General features: G+C 31.3%; 1 protein-coding gene across 1 annotated transcript; it reads right to left on the reverse strand.

Annotated features, from left to right (window-relative positions):
* Nucleotides 1-595: 595 nt before the first annotated feature.
* On the reverse strand, nt 596-19,273 carry LOC141452827 (uncharacterized). Its single transcript, XM_074125274.1, has 4 exons — nt 17,175-19,273; nt 16,795-17,087; nt 4,237-4,304; nt 596-2,274 (listed from the first exon to the last, which is right to left on the reverse strand). The coding sequence occupies exons 2-4, from the start codon at nt 16,822-16,824 to the stop codon at nt 1,275-1,277; spliced, it is 1,098 nt and encodes a 365-aa protein (XP_073981375.1). The 5' UTR covers nt 16,825-17,087; nt 17,175-19,273; the 3' UTR covers nt 596-1,274.
* Nucleotides 19,274-19,305: the final 32 nt, after the last annotated feature.

Below are 19,305 nucleotides of genomic sequence, written 5' to 3' on the forward strand. Positions count from 1 at the left end.
GTCACATACAAAGCCGTATATTGTATTCATTAATTTTCTTTAATAATTTGTTTTTAGAATATTTTATATGAACCTGTTCATCAAATTTTGTATGTTCTTTCTCAATTAAAATTCACCAATACTGTTTGTGATACTTGCTAAATTGTTCAATAATATTTCAAAGAAAAGATTCTGCAAATTAAGATTAACAATTTATGTGAAAAATCTTTTTGTGACCATCATGTGCTCTAAGCAATTCTTGTTAAAGTGCATATTGAGGTGTTTACCTTTACCCGTTCATTGCTTTTTGAGCCGAACTTTGAGTTTAAATGCTCAAGTTGAATTTAAAATTATAAATATCACCTCTACCTTTTACATATGTTATATAAATAAATGACTTTTGAGTGGCAAGGGACGACGAACTATAAGTATTCCCGGGTTCAAATCCAGGCTTGCTTTGTTTAGTTTACTTTATTTACGTTCCTAGGATCCTAAATCTATAATGAACAGTCTTTACTGTTTAGAAACAGAATACTGTCCAGGTGACTGAGAATGTATTAAAAATGCTGCAGATGCTAATGAGACCTCAAATGTGGGATGTTCCTTATAAAAAAAATAATAATAAAATATTTTTTATTTAAATTTGATTATAACGAGACACGGATTTTTACAGCACAAAACAATAGAAAGTAAATTTTTAAGTGATTTAAATAAAAATATACACAAAATAAATCTAAATTTTAGTATAAGCGTATCAATCAATCTCAAAAGTCAATTACACAAAATAGAATGTAAATAGAAGTAAAAATACTACAATTATTTTAAGTATAAACAGAACTTTTTGCCTCAACCTTACTATATTATTTCAAAATAATTACAATTTTCTATAAGTCAAACGTTCAGTTGTCATGTAAACATAAGCAAGGTAATTGATCACCAATTTTTCTAGGATGCTTCATGCAATTACAAAATAAATAGTTCTACCTCTAAACTTTACTTCAAGTTTTTAAAAAAACAGTTAGATTAAGGCCCTGGAAAAGTGAGTACTTGAAACATAACATTGACTTTTTAAATTACTTTGTTTTTTGTCTTACAGATTTAGAACTTATTTTAATAATTTTTTTTTTTGAGGGAGTCTATGAATTAATGAAATGTTCCGTGAAGAATAGTTTCAGTTCTTGCAGATGAATATTATGAGTAGCGCATAATTTTTAAATTAAATCATTTTTGTTTTGTCAATAAATTATTTAAAGTAGTTTGCCACCTCATTACATGATTATACTGCTCATTACTCCTTATATTCCTGCATCGGAGCTTGTTGAATCTACATTTGAAGCATCGGTTGTTTGTTCAGTTTGTGCTCCTGTAGTTGTTTCGCGAGCAACATCAGTTGTCTCTTGTTCAGCTACAGAGGTAGTTGGTGTCAATTCAACTACAGTTAAGGTAGATATTTTATTTGAGCTTGTTGTGGTTGTTTTAGATGTTGTGCTAGTTTCAGGTGTTTTGTTTGTTGTAGTGGTTTTGATTGTCTCAGGTGCTTCAGTGGATGCACTAGCAGTTATTTTTTGAGATTTACTTGTTGTGCTTGTTGTTGCAGTTTCTGTGGATTTTGTAGTTGTTTGTGGTGCTTCTGTGGTAGGCTTAATTTTCTGTTCTTCAGTTGTTGATGGCAAAATAGATATCTGTTGCACGGGCGATGCAGTGCTACTTTCAGAAACACTATCGCTTACTTCACTGCTCTCTGTGATATCTGTGATGAACAGATCAGCGGTTGGAGCAGCAGGAGTTGGTTTAAATAGTGGCCTGTCTAAAGTCAGTTGCTCAGGAGCATTGTAAACCGAATAATAACCTTGCACTCTCTGCACTAGTTTCTCTAATAGTGGAGGCAAACTGTATACAGCTCTTATAGGCATTAACGCTTGATTTTCTACAAACTTTACGACAAACGGTACATTATTCTGCTGAGATAACTGTGACCCTTGAAATCCGTTGAACAGTTGATAATTTGGTAATACTTGCAGAGGTGACTGATACGCATTTTCTGCTGGTTCATTGTAAGTCTGCTGAGGATTATGATGGAAAAGGTGTTGATGCCCTGATTGTAGAATTTGCTGGGCAGGTTGTAGAAGATGTTGGGTGGCTTGGAATAATGTTTGTGATGGTCTTAGTGATTCTGAAGGACGTTGGTATGACTGATGTTGATAGTCCAGTAATTGTTGATAACCAGGATGTTGATACGTATATCTATCTTCGTTGCTGATACCATACTGGTCGAAATCTTGCCACTGTCTATCCCTGTAGGCAAAAAAGGGGTTTCAGTTAGACATGTTTGTCCTTTAAACACATCACGTTAATACGAAATTCATGTCATTGAAAGTACAACTGTGTGTTACAAACTAAATTGGTGTTGAAAAAATTATGAAAACTGTTATGTTAGTTTTCTGGAGAATCTATGTTCTTCAAAGTACTAGGAAATGCTATCAACATGTTTTATTAATCAATAATTTTTTTTTTTTCATAAAGATCGAGAAAAAATAATATAACGACGTAGAAGCCCAAAAGAAAGCAACAATCATGAAAGCAATCCATTTTTTGTTGCCTTCAAACAAGTACAAGGAAAAGTAGTTTAAGATTAAAAAGTAGTCATTTTAGTTCAAGGTTCGGGCAGAGAAATTACCAAAGGTCCTGGTATATAATAAACGATAAATATAAACCGGCAATGTACGCTCACTGAGTCACGCCTATCTTATGCAAACGAATTGGGCTAAACCCAGCGTAGTTCAGGCGAAAGGTTGGCCACTTTATGTTTCTTAGAAGGTAGGAGGTAGTTCATATTGCAATAAGAAGCTCAAAAAGCATCACCTTAACTTATTACTCTACTCTGATTTCAACTAATGATCTAATTTTTTTTTCAGTCATTTAATGAAAGAAATAATAAAGTCAAGATAAAATAAAAGAAGCAAAGGGCAGGCTTATTATGGTGCAACAGTTCTCTGCCGTTTTATAATTTCACTTCTAATGGGCAAACTAATTCTAATCGAAACTTAATGATTCTAATTAAAAGTAACATGGAATTTTACCTAATGAAATAATACTAAAACTATTTTAAAAAATTAATGAACTGAAACCGAACAAAACAAATAATACTGCTCAAAATTTTGACGTAAACATATGAAAATTAGAGCTACATTAAAGTAACAGATAAGGTATTTTTCATGTTTATAAACTGTGACTAACTTATATTGTCGAATAAAATTTTCCATACCAAATGAAAACAATTTTCTTCAGGCTATTGAGGACAATTCCCAAAAAACAAGGTCAATTGTGCATTTAGAACTCGTTATATACCAAAATATGTTACATAATTTATAAATTATTCTATTTGATTCTTCATTTTGATGGGGACTTTTTGCCTACTTTATTTGAAAAAAAAGAAAGAAAGTAGCTTCTGATGCCACGTTCAAATTCTGTGAAAAATTGGTGGGTGTTTAGATTCATGGAAAAATATTCAGGATAGAATACAGGATAAAATAAGTGGGTTGATTCTTCAAACAAAATCAATTTTTGCTAAAATTTGATATAATTTTGCAATTTTAAATAAAACAACAATCATTCTAAGTCTCTATTTCCATGAACTCTCAATATAAAATTATCCACCAAAGGAAGGGTAAAATAGATCTGTTCTGAAGGTGCGTTGTTTCAACTTGTTACATTTTCGCCAGAACCATCAGGAATAAAAATCCAAAGAAATGCTTCAAACAAAAGTTTAACTTCCGCAGAGTTCAACTTTAAACATTGGCAAATAGTAGGCAAATAAGTGATTCCATTTAGTTAATACGTCATTATTCTAAAATCATTATGGATGTTAAATTGTATTGGCTGGGACATACGTACAACAATTTTTTAAATTATGAGAAACACAGCCAATAATGAAAGTAATTTTATTAAAGTAGCCTAGTTAAAGATTGTGTAATAAACCATTATCTATTACTTATAACTACCTCAATCATAATCCTTAAAAAAATAAAAATATTAATAATACAAACTTCAGTGATTGGCTAGGGTACATTTTTTTAATTTTTTTTTATTATTTCAATTTTAAAGATGTATTTATTAAAAAACAGATATACTTAAAAGTATATTAAGATATATATGTCTTTTTTTGTTCTGTTTTGATAAGCGTTCATATTGTGGAACTGTTTCAAATTGTTGAATCTAATCTATTTATCATGAGAAAAAAGAAGGTGATGGCTTTACCCTTGAATCTGTTCTCCCAGGGTGGCCGACTGGAAGAAGATGCCGGAGGACACACTTGTCACTGCAGCCTGTAAACAGAGACACAAATCTTCTTATTGCATTCATAACTCTTAAACAAGAAGACATGAGTGGGCATACTTCTTTTTATAAGAATAAATAATTAATTATAATCCTTTATTTGTTTAAGAAATATCTACATATTTAAAGTGACTATTTTCTTAAAAAGTAAATCTGTTTTGTTTTTCTTATCAGTAATTAGTGAAGATATTCAATAAATTTTATTGGTAAGAAAATATGACTGATAACACTATCCACCACGACCAGCGTCACATTCGGAGTTATCTTACCAATTTTTATTACATCTACCGCCGCTTAATCCCTTAAAACTATTTTACTTTCTCTACTCTTATGTAGTAATAAATTTTGCTACATCAGGTAAAGAAAAAATTGCGAAGTACACTCATATGAAAACATTAAATACCACTAGTACGTACAGAAATCTTTTAACATAATTTTGGTAGCATCTTTGCATTACAATTTACTCTAGAAGTATATTTTACTCAAGTGGAACGTCCTACTTATAACGGTTCATATTATGACAGTTTAAAACAAAGGAAAGAGAAGTAAAAGAAACAAAACTATATTATAGTTTCTGACTAGCTCACAGCGTTCAATGTAAGCTACCTATGAACATTTTAGCTACTAAAGATCTTACTTAACACGTAAGATTCTCATATTCTGTAACGATTACTACAAAATATTTACATCAAATTATAGTAATATATAGGGAAGTTATATCAATAGTGACAAAAAATCTTCATTTATTTGAAAAATGTTAAACTAATTAAAACATTTACACTTCCTTGGATATAAATTGTTCTTTAAATTATTTTCTTCTACTAGAAGAGTTTTTCTTCAAACATCTTTCAAAGCAATTTTGATGTTATAAGAAAAACTCATTTTCTTCTTTCGAACTTTTTAAACCTTAATTGGTATTGTAAGTTTTAGTGGCTCCTCAGAAAATTGTGCGCAAATGGATTGATGACAGAGATTAGTAGAATATAAAGTCAACACCTATGTTTGTAGGCGTTCTAACCCTTTTTAGTAACTGATCGCTGGTAGTGAAGTGACTCCTGAGCAGAAACGTGGTGCGAGAAATCTTTTGGGACACTAATATATTTCCTAAAGGTGATTAGCAATACTACATGATGTAATAATTTAAAATTGGTTAAATGAATCGTTATTCATTTTATAGTCTTAAGAATTTACTTCTTCAATTTTCTTTTATTCGCTAAGGAAGAGACGTATTTTTGCAGTTTTTTTTTTTTAAACTAAAAATAGTTTGACTTGGAGAAAGTACCGTCACGACAGTTTTATCATACGAATTGATTATTTATGAAATAGCTGGATATTTAAGTGGACCACTTTCTATGAAAGGAATTGATTCAATTCTGCATCAATATTTTTGGCTAGGTGTTACTAACAAACTGTTGTAATGAATCTGTTTTTAATACTACTAATTCAAATTTTTGTTTTGTAACTCGTAATATTTTAGAGTCCGGAAATAATTCAAGTACTAAAAATCGCTGAGGGCAGGATAAATAAAAAAATTTCACTTGAAGAGAATGAATTTTTTGCACTTAAACATTCCTTTAAAAATCATTCCAACAATTTTCATTAAATTTTGTGGCATTTCTATCATGCTAGTCTTTTCATCCTACAAAAGTTTTTTAACGAACAACTATTCTTTTAAACATACATATTGTGCCCTAGAGAGATCAACCAACAGGACCTTGATTAATGGTTGTTTTGTTTGTTGCCCTAAATTTCAACAATATAATTGAGAATATTCAATTTTGATGAACTACTACTTTTGGAAAAATAGAAATTAATATAGAATACAAAGGGCAGAAGATTAAGCTTGCGCAGTGGTTTAGATCCAAGCTATCCTGGTCATGCATAAATTTTCTTGGGCTAGGCATAAGTTACAGCTGTCTCTGCATGTGAAAGAACATTGCCATAAGGCAGGTAATTCAACCAAGAAATCTCATAACTTTATATTATATAAAATGTTGAAAGAAACTAGCATCGAACGTCTAGAGATGACGAAGACACTAAACTCTATTTATAAAAACTAGAAGATACACGAATGACCTGTTTGCAATGCAGTGGGCGATTATAATTTTTTATTAAAAAAAAAGTGAGTAATTTACAAGGTCATTGTTTTTATAAGTTACTTAGCTAAAACTGGTTACTTTTGTGATTTATTGTGAAACGACATCTCAAATATAAAAAGTTACCTTCTTACACCAGGATTTACGAATTCCTCTTTTCAATTCATTTTGTTATACATAAAACGATCACAATTACTGCAGTAGTGCTAGGGTGAGCGTTAAGTGAGAGTGCTGCAGTGCTAAGTGCATCAAGAAGCGAAGCGGTATCGCCGCAATGTAGAAGCAAATAATGGTTTGTATTGGCTCCAGCACTAATTACTTAGTAATTAGTAAGTTAGTAAGTTTAAGTTTTTGAGCTTATTTGGAGCAAGAATTTGACAAATAACAAGGCAACATCAACAAAAATAGCTGTTGCTTTCTCTTTAAATTGAACTGTAGTATCAGTGAGTTCTAAAAGTACTAAATCATTTCTCAATTTAAATTCAGAGAAGAAAAATATTATTTTCAACTTATTTCTGGCAATGTAGCATTAGATCCTCCAACTTGAGGAATACATCTGATCCCTACATCCCTATAATGCTGATGGGCCACTGTCCTTGGAGCAGGCCAGAGAATTTAGGATGAGAACTTGCGAGAATAGAGTCAATCCTTGAAACTTAACTGAGGATGAGAGGTGGGAAACAGAAGCCATTCTCAGGACTTAAAGAAGTTCGCCAGAGGTAGGTTTTGGATGAGGTTACATCCATGCTACTTGTCTCCATACTAAGACGTTCAAGCTTTCATAAATAGTTCAAAGAGTGTTACAAATTAGTATGCAATTTGTCTGGTAACTATTTTCACGGATCAAATTAGTGGAAGGTTGGTTGTTTTTATTTATTTTTATGGCTGCCACAGCAATTCTAGACCTACAGTTCAAGAATGTAATAAAATTATCCAAAAGTGATTAATGGATATGAGAGATAAGTGCTACATTAGGCTCTTTGCCCCTCGCACCCAGTTTATAAAAGCGTTTTAATTTTCACGATCTCATTTCAATTTAGTGAACTATTTATTTGGACAATTAATTAACCTTTATGCTACTTAGTGGAAAACAAAACGGTCGTTTCAGATTATGAGAAGTGTGATACGGATTAGAGACCATGCCAAAGGACGTGAAATCTAATATTCTACAATTCTTAAAGAAGAAAAACACAAAAGTTCCATTTACGAATATTTTCACACCCAATTAGTTCAGCTGATCGAGTCAACTAAAAACTTTTTATTTTTACATACTATATTTTTGTGTCGTTAATTTTTTTAGTAATGCTTACTTATAAAGTATAATGCTTGTATTATTTTAGAGTTAATGTTATTTGAAATGCAAAGGATACAAACACAAAACTAAAGCATACACGTTATTTTCTTTAAGGTGTTTTTAGATAGTTTTTTCATTGGTTATATTGAAATAAATTTTCAGTTATGTAGGTAAATAATTATTTTTGAAAATCAAATAGTAGCGTTCTACAAACTGGAATGCACAGCTGGACGAACAATTCGTCAGAGCCTTTTTTCATAGCCAAAAAGGAAGGTCCAGTTTCCTTTGAGACGCGAGGTGATCAAATCTTTTAGTTCATCCACTATTGAATTTATTCCCTTTCACGTTTTGTACCAAAGTATTCTGCTTCAAGACTCTCCTGGTTGTAAAAGAAATAGAATGAAGCTGAACATTCTTGTGACGCTAAAGTCTTTCCTCAAGGATGTGTTCAACATCTTTTCTATTAATCTTTCCTTCCCTCTTATCTTCGCACATTGCTGAACATCACCCTTCGTCTGCTGTTACCTTTCATTTAGGCTCTGGCAAGAGGCTGGCGAGGAACTCCATTCTACGTACAAACACTAACAATTATGAAGCCGTAATAAATCAATGAATTCGCAGCGGATTTGGCTTTAAATCCGCTTCCTCTATAAAACTTGCTACAGATTTAACAATTGAAAATTTATGAATATAGATGCATCATTTTATAGCGAGAGTACAGTTGCTTGCGCTCTTTTCAAAACCTTGAAAAATCGAAAGTTAAGTAATATAAAATAAAACTGAAATGTCAGCATTAATGTTACCAGTTTTATATTAATACAAAAATCATAACGAAAAGGGAAATTAATTCAAGCATGATGTTTTAACCTCGAAAAGTGAATATAAATTGCAAGAAGATGATTTTGGTAGAATGAATGAGTCATTCTACTACATTAGTGACATAGTCTATATCTGACACAATAACAAACGGAAAACAAGTTTTCATTAAAAATAAAATTCAATTGTCTATTTATGATTTAAAAAAAAATTAAAACAAATAGAGGAATAAAGATTTCAAGTTGCGTATTATTAGAAGTGCATGCACGCATATTATTCGAAAAGAAAAAGTGTTAACAACAAATGTGACAGGGTTATTTTTATGTGCAGAACGTATGGCGTTGTTTACATTATGTGAAGATAATATATGTCGTCGTTGAAAATCTATTAAAATGTAAACTTATAAGGGATTTTCATTGTCTTGTTGATGAGATCCTTGTCATCAACAAGACAAATTCGCTTCATTCACACAATAAAAGTATAACTTAGAAGTAGAGAATAGTAATGCACTGAAAGAGGAAGTGCATTGTACCCCAGATCTCACAGCCTCTTTTCAAGTCTCCTTCCCTAGGAAATCTGTGGTTCTGTGAAGGCCATTTCTTACACAAGCTCCTGTAAGCCCCAGACTTCTAAACCTCTTCTGAATGAAAGCACCAGTCTGTCAGGAGCTTAGTTGGTATCTCTTCTACATCTCTCAGAATCTACAGGAGACATCAGGTTCTAAGTTTAGCTAATTGGGATGCCAGAGTCAGACTTTTTTTTATGCTTAATCTGAAGAAGTCATCTAACCTTTTTCTGTCGTCTCTCCTAGAGAATGTTCGTCGTATTCTCCTCCTTTCTTAACCTTTCTTGAAGATAATTTATTATCTTTACACACATTACCCTCTGAAACTTGAAAGAGCCAAGCTGATTTTTTTTGGGTCACATTTGATTTGGTGATGAAATTCTCGCATTCATAAAGTACCTACTAAGAAATGTTTAAATTTATGTGCTCAGCTTTAAATATCCGCATTTTGCATAACTTAAAATAGAAAATTTTATAAATAAAATGAAACTGTTAAATTTTAAAAATTATATTATTGCCGTTTAGCTTTTATTATAAATAAGAAAAGGGTAAGGTCAATGACTAGATCGAAAAGTGGGCGTAGTTATCCATAAATCAAGGTCTACCCACTTGAAAAAAAGTAGAAGAACCTGGTATAAAAGAAATTTGTAACGAGATAAAACTAAGTTGAAAGTATTGAAATGTAACGTGTTTGCAAGATTTAATTGGAGTTTACGATTGAAAAACTAATCATGAGAAATTAAAGTTAAATTAAAGTTCATAATATCATTTTGGTGAATCATACCAAATGTTTAATTGTATATCTTAGATACATGAGATAGGGGACCTTTATTAAAATTATAAATTTATTTTGCTTGAGAAACACGCAGTAAAACAAAATTAAAACTTTTCTAATTGTATTTTACAGACAGAAATAAAATAAGTTGCTTAATAAAAGAGATACTAGTATTAATTTCATATTGCATTGAAATTCTTTTTTCTTTTTTTTTTAATTAAGGCGCAACGGTCATTTAATGTCACGCGAGAAGCCTTCTCTGTGCACTTCCACTGAGACAATGTTCTCTCGCAACTGAAAGGGAGAAACCTAGGAAGCAAAAACCATGGCGCGCCCTGATAAAGCTTTACGTTATTAAAAATAACATTTTTAATAAAAAGAAAAACACTTATATGTTTGCAGTGATGTCTTAGTCACAGGGTGTCTCCAGTCGCTCCCGCCTTTCACCAGGAAGATCAAGTTCAGCGTAAGAACATTAGTTTTCTTTTTACTACTACAAACGATCAAAACATTACTAAAACTTTTAACAAAATTAACAATCGAATCCAACATAAATAAAATAATGGAATATTTATGACAACTTATATTTGCAGCAGATCAAAGAACAAAAGCAGCGCACCTCAGTCATTATGAAACTATTTTTTCCAAACTTTCTCTAAAATCGCCAAACAATCTTATTGTTTGTCCCATTCATATTACTAACATATCCTAAACAGTTGAAATCTATTACATCATTTAATAAATATATAGATATTTAATATTTTTTCCCTTCCAAAGATTTATAACATGATTCTGTCCAGAGAAATCTTATTCTGCAACTAAAATCTGCCCATGTCCTTTTTAAGCCATAGGACGAAGAATAAATTGGCTATGTTTCTTGTCCATTGGCTATGTTGTTGCTCCATAAGCAACAACAACAAGAGTGGAAAAAGAGAATATTCGGAGGTTTGCTTCTACAGTCAATAATTCGTTATTTGTTGACTTAGACACTTTAAATTACAGAGGAGGACGTCGTAGTATTGGTATGTAAGCAAACTGAGACATACCTTTTCTTAGGGATTCTAAACAAGCTGTCAATACGCCTAATTCTTTAACTATAACGTCATGTAAGCTGCAACTAAAAGAATTAAATGCCGTCTAAAAGATTTCATAATGAAAAATGGATTAGAAACAGGGCAGCAGTTGAAATTTATTTCCTTTCTTTGAGAGGAACAGATGTTCTCTTTCTTAGCCAGCTCAACCATTGTTTTTATAATTACGAGTATAATCCCAGAAGAAAGCGTGAAAGGAAAACCAAAATACTTTACTAAAAGAAACAATTTGAGATGCCTCTTCTTAAAAAACATTAAAAGTTTTTCAAAGCAGTAAACTGAAAAAAAAAATTCCCCTTCATATGATTGAAAATACACGTTTTTGAAAATACAATTGAAAATTTGGTTAGGCCCGCAGAGCTGGATAATATCGCTGAATTTATCCCCAGTTTTATTGTATACAGGGGTACAATAAAGGCAAGGATAAGTTTCGGAGTTTATCCATTGCCAGATTTAAATTTATCAGTTTGGTGGAAACAAATCGAAACAGGAACTTGATTATTAAAATAAAAAAGAAAAAAATGTTGAAGAACTCTACGTCAGATTTTCATTCGAAAACTTAGATTTTTAGTTTCGATGTCTTGAACCTCAATTAGTGTATTATTCTGTGTGGGACAATGTTTGTTTCCAGCCAGATTTCTTTTTTTGATGAACCGGTTTCAGCGAGGTAGGTTGCCTCAAGGCTGCAGTGCAGTATCTACGTCGACCTATGCAACTCGAAATGTACTACTCTGCAATCATGACGATTATAATTTGCCACGGCGACACATGTTTATAATTTTTGAACGAGGCTAGAGTCATGAGTTCTTAGTAAGCAAAAGATTGACCCAATTTTTCAATTAACCACGAAAATACATTAAACAATAACATACGGAATTTTATCAATATAATCAAATCAGAATGTGTTTAAAGTGGATTATGGTTAATTATATTTCAGTACAGCTGTTCATAGAGAGAAAGTCTGGATCAATCAAATTAGTAGTGCGGCTTTTTTAAAAAAGAAATTACATCGTCTAACGGCAGTTTCATGTATTAATTTCTTCTTAATTTTTAGTGCTTAACTTTCTATTTCAAACTAAATACTTTTGTGGAGGATTATATTACATTTAGCTCCAAGTTCATCCGAAAGTGATATTGCCAAGATAATTGAGAAGTTAATACAATACCGAGATATTTATATCAGCTAATTATTGCAGTACATCTTCGCAAGGATTTTAACCTCCCATTTTTTTTTTTACCCAAAACCTCTATAAAAAGTTACAGAAACATTTCACCAATCATAAAATGATGTTTTTTTTGTCATCGTAGCCATAGCGCGTACAATGATTATTTCATCACGTCATTGTCTTCTGTTTACCTAAAAGTTTTTTAGATCAAGAATTAAGACATTAGGTTCTCTTTTCTTCTGTAGTGACGAATTATGTTTCAGACAACTTGAACATCATTATGAAAGAGTGTTTCCTTAAGCATTAATTGTATTATTACAATGTTATAAATAAATGAAGTGCTTTAAATTTAAATACTTTGTTCTTGAAATTGAGTTTCATGATAATAAATTAAATCAAGATGTAAAATAACGCAAGTAGGGAGTAAAGTTCTTTACTCATAAAGATTTCTAAAACGTGGACAATTCGGTGGTATGAAGGATGTTCTCAATATTTAGTATAATCGTTAGAGAGGTTGAAAATAGACCAGAGGTCGAGAACAGAGCGAAGAACGTCAACCAATGGTACTTTCTACAAAAGAAGCTTCACTGATTGAAAAACAAGAAATTCTTAGGGAATTAAATAAAATCCGCGTTTCTAGCTTTCTCTATTAAGCAAAAACCTGGATAATGTTAAGGGTTCAACCAGCGTTCTCATGGGTATCCTTAAAAAAACACACATACAAAGAATTTGACTTAAAAATAAATTAGAGAAGCTTCAGTGTTATTTTCAGGATCCGATATTTGAATTCATAGGAGAAAGGCATCAAAGAAAGAAATGTAAGAAAGGTATAGTTTGGGTAGTTCGCACAATAAAACAGAAACCTGTTTGTCCTCAGAGAAAGAATTCGTCTAAGAGGAAGCTAAGAATCTACAGAGAAACTTGAAGCTGAAGTGTGTGTAGTATGTTGAACTAAAAATAACTGCAAAGTCAGAGACCCCTGGCCGAGAAAAGGACTCAAAAAAGATCTTGCTTGCTTAACACTATAAAGGTGCTAGCAAAAGAAGAAGGAAATGCGCTTAACAGCAGGATGCAGTAAATCTCCTTAGATAATTTTAATAATAGATTTGGGTAATAATTGAGAAAACAAGCAAGCCAATAAATAAATATTTGCAGAAACTGAAGTAATATTCATACCAAAGAATAAAAAAATAAATAAAATAACTGAAACTCTTTAAGAAAAAAAGACGAAGATATGTTGATTTAAGTTCAATAACGTGACTTAGGTATCTCTATATTAATATTTTATTTTAATTTTCTTAAAAATTATTGATGTTTCGTTGAAAAAATGTTATACACATTAACATTAAACATAATTGGAATAATTAAAATAGTAATTAAGCTGGAATACTTCGACATTTGTTCATATTTTCTCCAAAACATTGTAGCCGGCCTTAATTACCTGTCATTATACACAGATTATATAATTACTTGCAGCCAGTCGTGCTTTAGAAATACACAAATGTAAACAAAACTCCTCACAGATATTATTAATGGAATGGATGTTATTAATTATAAAAATATCTGTTCTTCAAGTTCTAGTTCTGGTTCAGGGCATATTTTTAATAAAGAGAATTTACATGATTTATTTTAAAAATTTACGAATGTAATAAGGTAAAAAACGTAAAAACCAAGTAATTCAAATTTAATATACCTCTAAGGTCAATGGTCCCCGAGTCTTTTCAAAGCACAACCGGCCTCCGGACAGTGATCATTAGAGGCTACTAGGAAGGGAAAGTTTAAGGGCAGCCAATCCTGGAATCTTCGCGTTTTGAGCCCGATGATCAACCAATCAGTAAGCTAATCATTTCTCTTAAATTTGATTTCCTACTCTAAAAACTTTATTAAGACGATTTTTCAAAAAATAGCCGATAGCAAACAGTATTTTAGAAGAGCTAGTATTATTCTTTTACAAGCACACTAAACTTAGGCTACAACAGTTGAAATTAAGAAATGATTAAATTTAAATTTAGGATTTGGAATGATGCAACAACTATTATTATCTAGATGCTTTCTTCATTAAGTGTAGAAGGTTTTATATTGAATTCAGATAGGTAAGGTCCTTTTTTTTGTACTCACTGTAGTGTGTTAACTACATTAAAAAACTCCATTAAGGTGTTCTTTTTTTTCATAATGCTTTCAAAATAAACCATGAAGGGAAGTGTAGGAATGAAATATGAGATGAAGATTTTTAAAACTGGAATGTATCTCTTACTGACTCATTGTTTATCTTAGTACAGTTAGTCGTTAGTAACCACACAACCAAACCTCAGCAGAGGGCTTCATTATTTTTTTTCTAAATTACTTACAAATTTATTAAACGACTCTCACATAAATAGAGTCCTATTAAATAATAATATACAAAGAAAATTGTAAAGATACACTAGCAACTTTCATTATCAAGGTCAACTCTTTCTAATTTATTTAAATAACGTTAGATTAATTAATTAAATTAATGAGGACGATCCTGGATTTTCGCATTCGTATTAAAGAAATTAAAAATCTTAAAATTGTAGTCAAAATATTTCAATTGAGCATTAGAACTTGATCAAGGTCAATTCCAATTCATTAAATCATTCAAATTACGGTTGTCTTATAAAACATAATTATGAGGACGACACTGATTCATAGAAAAATAATAACTCTGGCAAGTTGAGAATAGAGGAGATCATGTCGCAAAATCGATTAGAAAAAAGAACCGTAAACCTAACAAATATAAGAGGCTAAATGCACTAGAAATTTCAAGAGGATGATTCAATAAGCCTCTAAGATGCAAAGCATAAAACACTATAAAAAATGTTCAAGAAATAAAAGAAAAAAAACGAAACACCTGCTAAGGATGGAATATTTCCTCAACTCGATTGAAAGATTTATACATTCATTATAAGGGCAATGTCCGTATTTATTTTGAATAATAAATATCCAAATATAAACAAGTGTCTGAGATCTAAAAATTTCCTAAATAATAGAAAATGTACAATTAGTGGTCTAACCGAAGAATTCAAACAAAACTCCCTCACAGTTAATTATCAAAATAAAGTTGGAGAAATCAATTTAATGTAACATTCTTCAGCTATAAATTCCTAATATTCTTCGGTCATATATTTTTAATGAATCAAGCTAATTTTGAAGTATAAATAATTAAGAAAAAAAAACAAAACTGCATGTTATGCCACCCACAGGAGAAGAATAATGGATGTATGCTGATGGACAAGCAGAATTGGTAAAAGAAAAAGAGAATACCATCTGGCGTCAGTTGACTATGAACTTGAGCAGAGTTAAACGTTATGTGATAACTTACTCTAAACACTTTAATTTTCGTAGAAAAAAAAAGAAGAGAAAATTACATAATTTACAAAAATAAAAAAAAAACATTGTATGAAATACTCAGAAGAGATTCTCGTACTTCAATTTTATGTTACAATTGTAAGAGACAATATTCAGGGGCTTTCAAGCAAATATGGAAGTTTAGCAACATAACTAATTCGCAGGACAAAATATCGGCAGTTTAACCGCATAATTCTCAGAAATAGCACCAGAAGGAAGCTCAATTTTACACACCCTCAGGAATCAACAGTCACGATAAACTTTTCTTAATACTGATAAATGATCTTTTGGTGAGTATTTGTTCTACTTAGTTCAGCTCAATTGATTTTTCAAGAAAATCGCAGAAAACTGCAAAAAAAAAAACATTTGGGGGACTCCGCATATTTAGAAATGCCATTATTTTAATTGCCAATTTAAGAAATTTATTTTATCCTCTTTAATACAAGAGGTAGATCCACACCTAATACCGAATGAAACCTGAGGCAGAAGTCTAATCACTCCTTCACCCAGACATCTCCTTAATCATTTTTTTTTTTTTTTCGAAAATACGAATCAAAAAAATGTTGAAGATAAGAAAGAAAATCGTACTAAAAATGAAACCATTCAGTAAAATGATGATCGACTTTTGATGGCATAGTTACTGTCAAGACCTATGAGACTACCAAATTTAAAATCACTGATATTTTTATTATTGAGCTGTATTTCACATCACATACCTACACGCTCAGACGATTTTTTAAAAACCATCTTTTGGGTTTAAGGAAGTCCCTAAACAGTGTATTTCCATCGCGGAAAACCTAAATTTCGATCCGATCGCAATACTTGCATTACCATAAAAAGACAAAAGTTAACATTAGAAATCAACTTGATTTTTAACAATAAAATGTTTAGTTTTGAAATATCTTTTCATTTTCTGTATTACTATTACGCAATATACGTATATATATATATTTTAAACGATAGCACAAAAAAGTTATATATAAACCCACATAGTTTTGTTGCTAATTGTAATTTACAGAAAAGTACATTAAAATTATTAAGTAGCGTACCATCATAAACCGTTAACTTTTTTTCTTTCATTTCCTAAAAATATTTTTATAATGATCTTGTTTTTTCATAGTTATAACATTCACTTTCATAAGAATTTACAATTTTTAATTTTAAATTGATAAGAGGATGGTACCTTTATGAAGCTAAAGTTATTGCTCAAGATATGAGCAACCAATTAAAAAAATAAAAATAAATAAATAATAATAATGTTCAAAAATTCAACTATATTTAAAACAAACAAAATAAATATTTGTTACTTACCAAAGCAATTAAATGAAATAGAAGTTTCATAGTGGTAGAAGCTGGAGGTAAGGCAGCGAACTTCTCAAAGTGGTGTTCTACACTCAAATAGTAACGAAACTTTCGTCCTTACCGTCCTCACTCCCCTCTACGCGGACGGCTTATCACAGGTTTGGTTGGTTACCGTAGACATTAACATGTGCATCTCAACCTACCTCAATCTTTTTTTAATTTTTTGTTTTGCTTTGAGGGTGAGTTGAGTATTTCATTATCACATCACACAGTACCCATGTAAAACGTTTCTTGAAAGATTGCTACAAGAAGAAAGGGAGAGAGGAAATAAAATTAAATTGGTTCTACAAAGTTAAGTGCAGCTTACAGAATAATCACAAACCACTTACTTTGTTTACTAGTTCAGCTCCCACCTCAGACACTTGCTCCCTCATTTTGAAGTCCGTTAAGGTCTTACTATAATTACGGTCATTGCACGTACTATCCTGCAAGTACGTTGACTTCAGCCTTAAAAGAATGATTTATTACTAAGTATTCTCATCTTATACAACTGTCCTAGCGGAAATTTTTTATTGTATCATGGCTTTCTTTTGAAATTCTAATTTTGAATTAATTAAACGATTTATTGGATAGCTTACATAATAAATTCCATGCAAAGATACGAAAAGTTTAAAGATATATCTTGTATACCTTACACAAGCCCTACACTATAGTAACAAAGAAACTGAAATCTTGTTTACCACTTTAAAAGTAATAATTATTAAAGAAATATACTATTTTTTTTCCTAAATATAGTCCACATCTTCAGTATTTGGTACCGAAGCAGAACAACTTACTGGTGCAGAACTTTTTTAGTGATTTTAGATTGAAAAACAACTTATTGTTTTCTCACATCATCTTTTCTGTTTCTCTCCTTTCTGAGAAACCTGGAAAGGCTTGTCTGAACTCCCACTCGGCGATTTCGAAACCAAGTCCTGCCTGCCTAAGATTTTTTCCTTCCCAGGAGCCTCTTCAGCTCACGTCCGATGATAGACAGATTTAGCAACATATAGTCCAGTAGTCGATTACGCATCCATTCATCGAATCTTGGATCATCGTAACTTAGTTTGATAACTGTACATTCTACTAATTTAAAAATTCTCTGCTAGACAGATGTAGGAGAATTTGGGAGTCCTGCCGCAAAAGAAGCAGGGTACTCTAGCTCATGTGCTGGGAAAATGCCTACACATCTTGCTCTCGATCACAGTTACCATTCCCATTAAATATGAAATAATGCGGCCTCTTAAGGAGAAACGTTACCCTTGCTTTGAAGCAGTTCAATACTTTACCAGTATTGCATGCTTCCAGTGGAATCGAAGAGAGATGCTAATATACTTGTGAAAGATCAGATGATTCTTGATCCAACGGTAAAATATGTGTCATTCCAACCACCTGAGAAAGTAGACAAAGAAAAAAGACAAAGCTGGTTTGAGTTTGACGTTGCGCGTTCGCACCGAAATAATTATTTTTAGACCTCCGAGTAAGTGAAATCATTTTATCTGATGATGACATCCAGCACTTCTTTTTGTAAGTCCACTTGTAAATAACACTGTGAATGACTCCTCTACTATAGATTTTCATTAAAAAAAATCTCGCCCTACAAAAGCTTTTGGATTTATCAGTGAGCATTTTATCGTCTTATTGTGGTCTATCAATAATCCTATTCCACAACACTAGCAGACTTCCGAGGATATCACCAAACGGATCTGAATGATGTTCTTATTAATTTCGTTACAATAAACTAACCACTGACAGTAAGAAGTTTCTATTGCAAGCAGGCATCAATGTTCTTGAAGTATGCATTGACATAACATATGATTCAATTTTCTGATTACCTACATAATTAAAAATAGTTTGATGCTTGTATTTTCGAAAAAAAAAAAGTTGTAATTGCAAATGTTATCCGCTCCTCTTCCCAACTTAATTCACATATCCTATATTTTGTAAAAAAAATAATATCAAAGAAATCACATACAGAAATCACAGAGTTTACATAATTTTTTTCTGTATTTTGCCGCCCTTCAAAAACTTTCATTTTTTGACAATATGAGCAAAAGAAAATGTAGTATCATTTTAATGTAACTTTTTTGGTTTGTGGACTTCGTTATTCCGACTTATTCTTTACATACTAAGCTTTGATTCTAATCTAAGGGCACAAATATTATAGTTCAATCCAAAACTTATGTCAAATTTCATTTCGTTCAATCAAATTTACGTTAGATCATTGAAAGAATAATTAGTAACTAAATAGGTGAAATTCCTAAATCATACATCAAAATAAGAGAGCTAGTGAGAGAAGAATTGGGTAATTTAAAGATTTCTTGTATAATCTTTTGAAGCGAACGAGAGTTCTTCGACTTACTAATTTCTTATAAGTTTTTAATATATCTTGAAATAAAAGTGGAATTTTCATAAATATCCACCTTGAGACCTCTTTAAAATGCAGCTTTTCTAACATAGAAACTACCTAAACCTGAACCT

This window comes from Rhodnius prolixus, unplaced genomic scaffold, assembly GCF_049639745.1.
Source record: "Rhodnius prolixus isolate KJV_2025 unplaced genomic scaffold, Rpr scaffold_3, whole genome shotgun sequence".
Classification (NCBI taxonomy): domain Eukaryota; kingdom Metazoa; phylum Arthropoda; class Insecta; order Hemiptera; family Reduviidae; genus Rhodnius; species Rhodnius prolixus.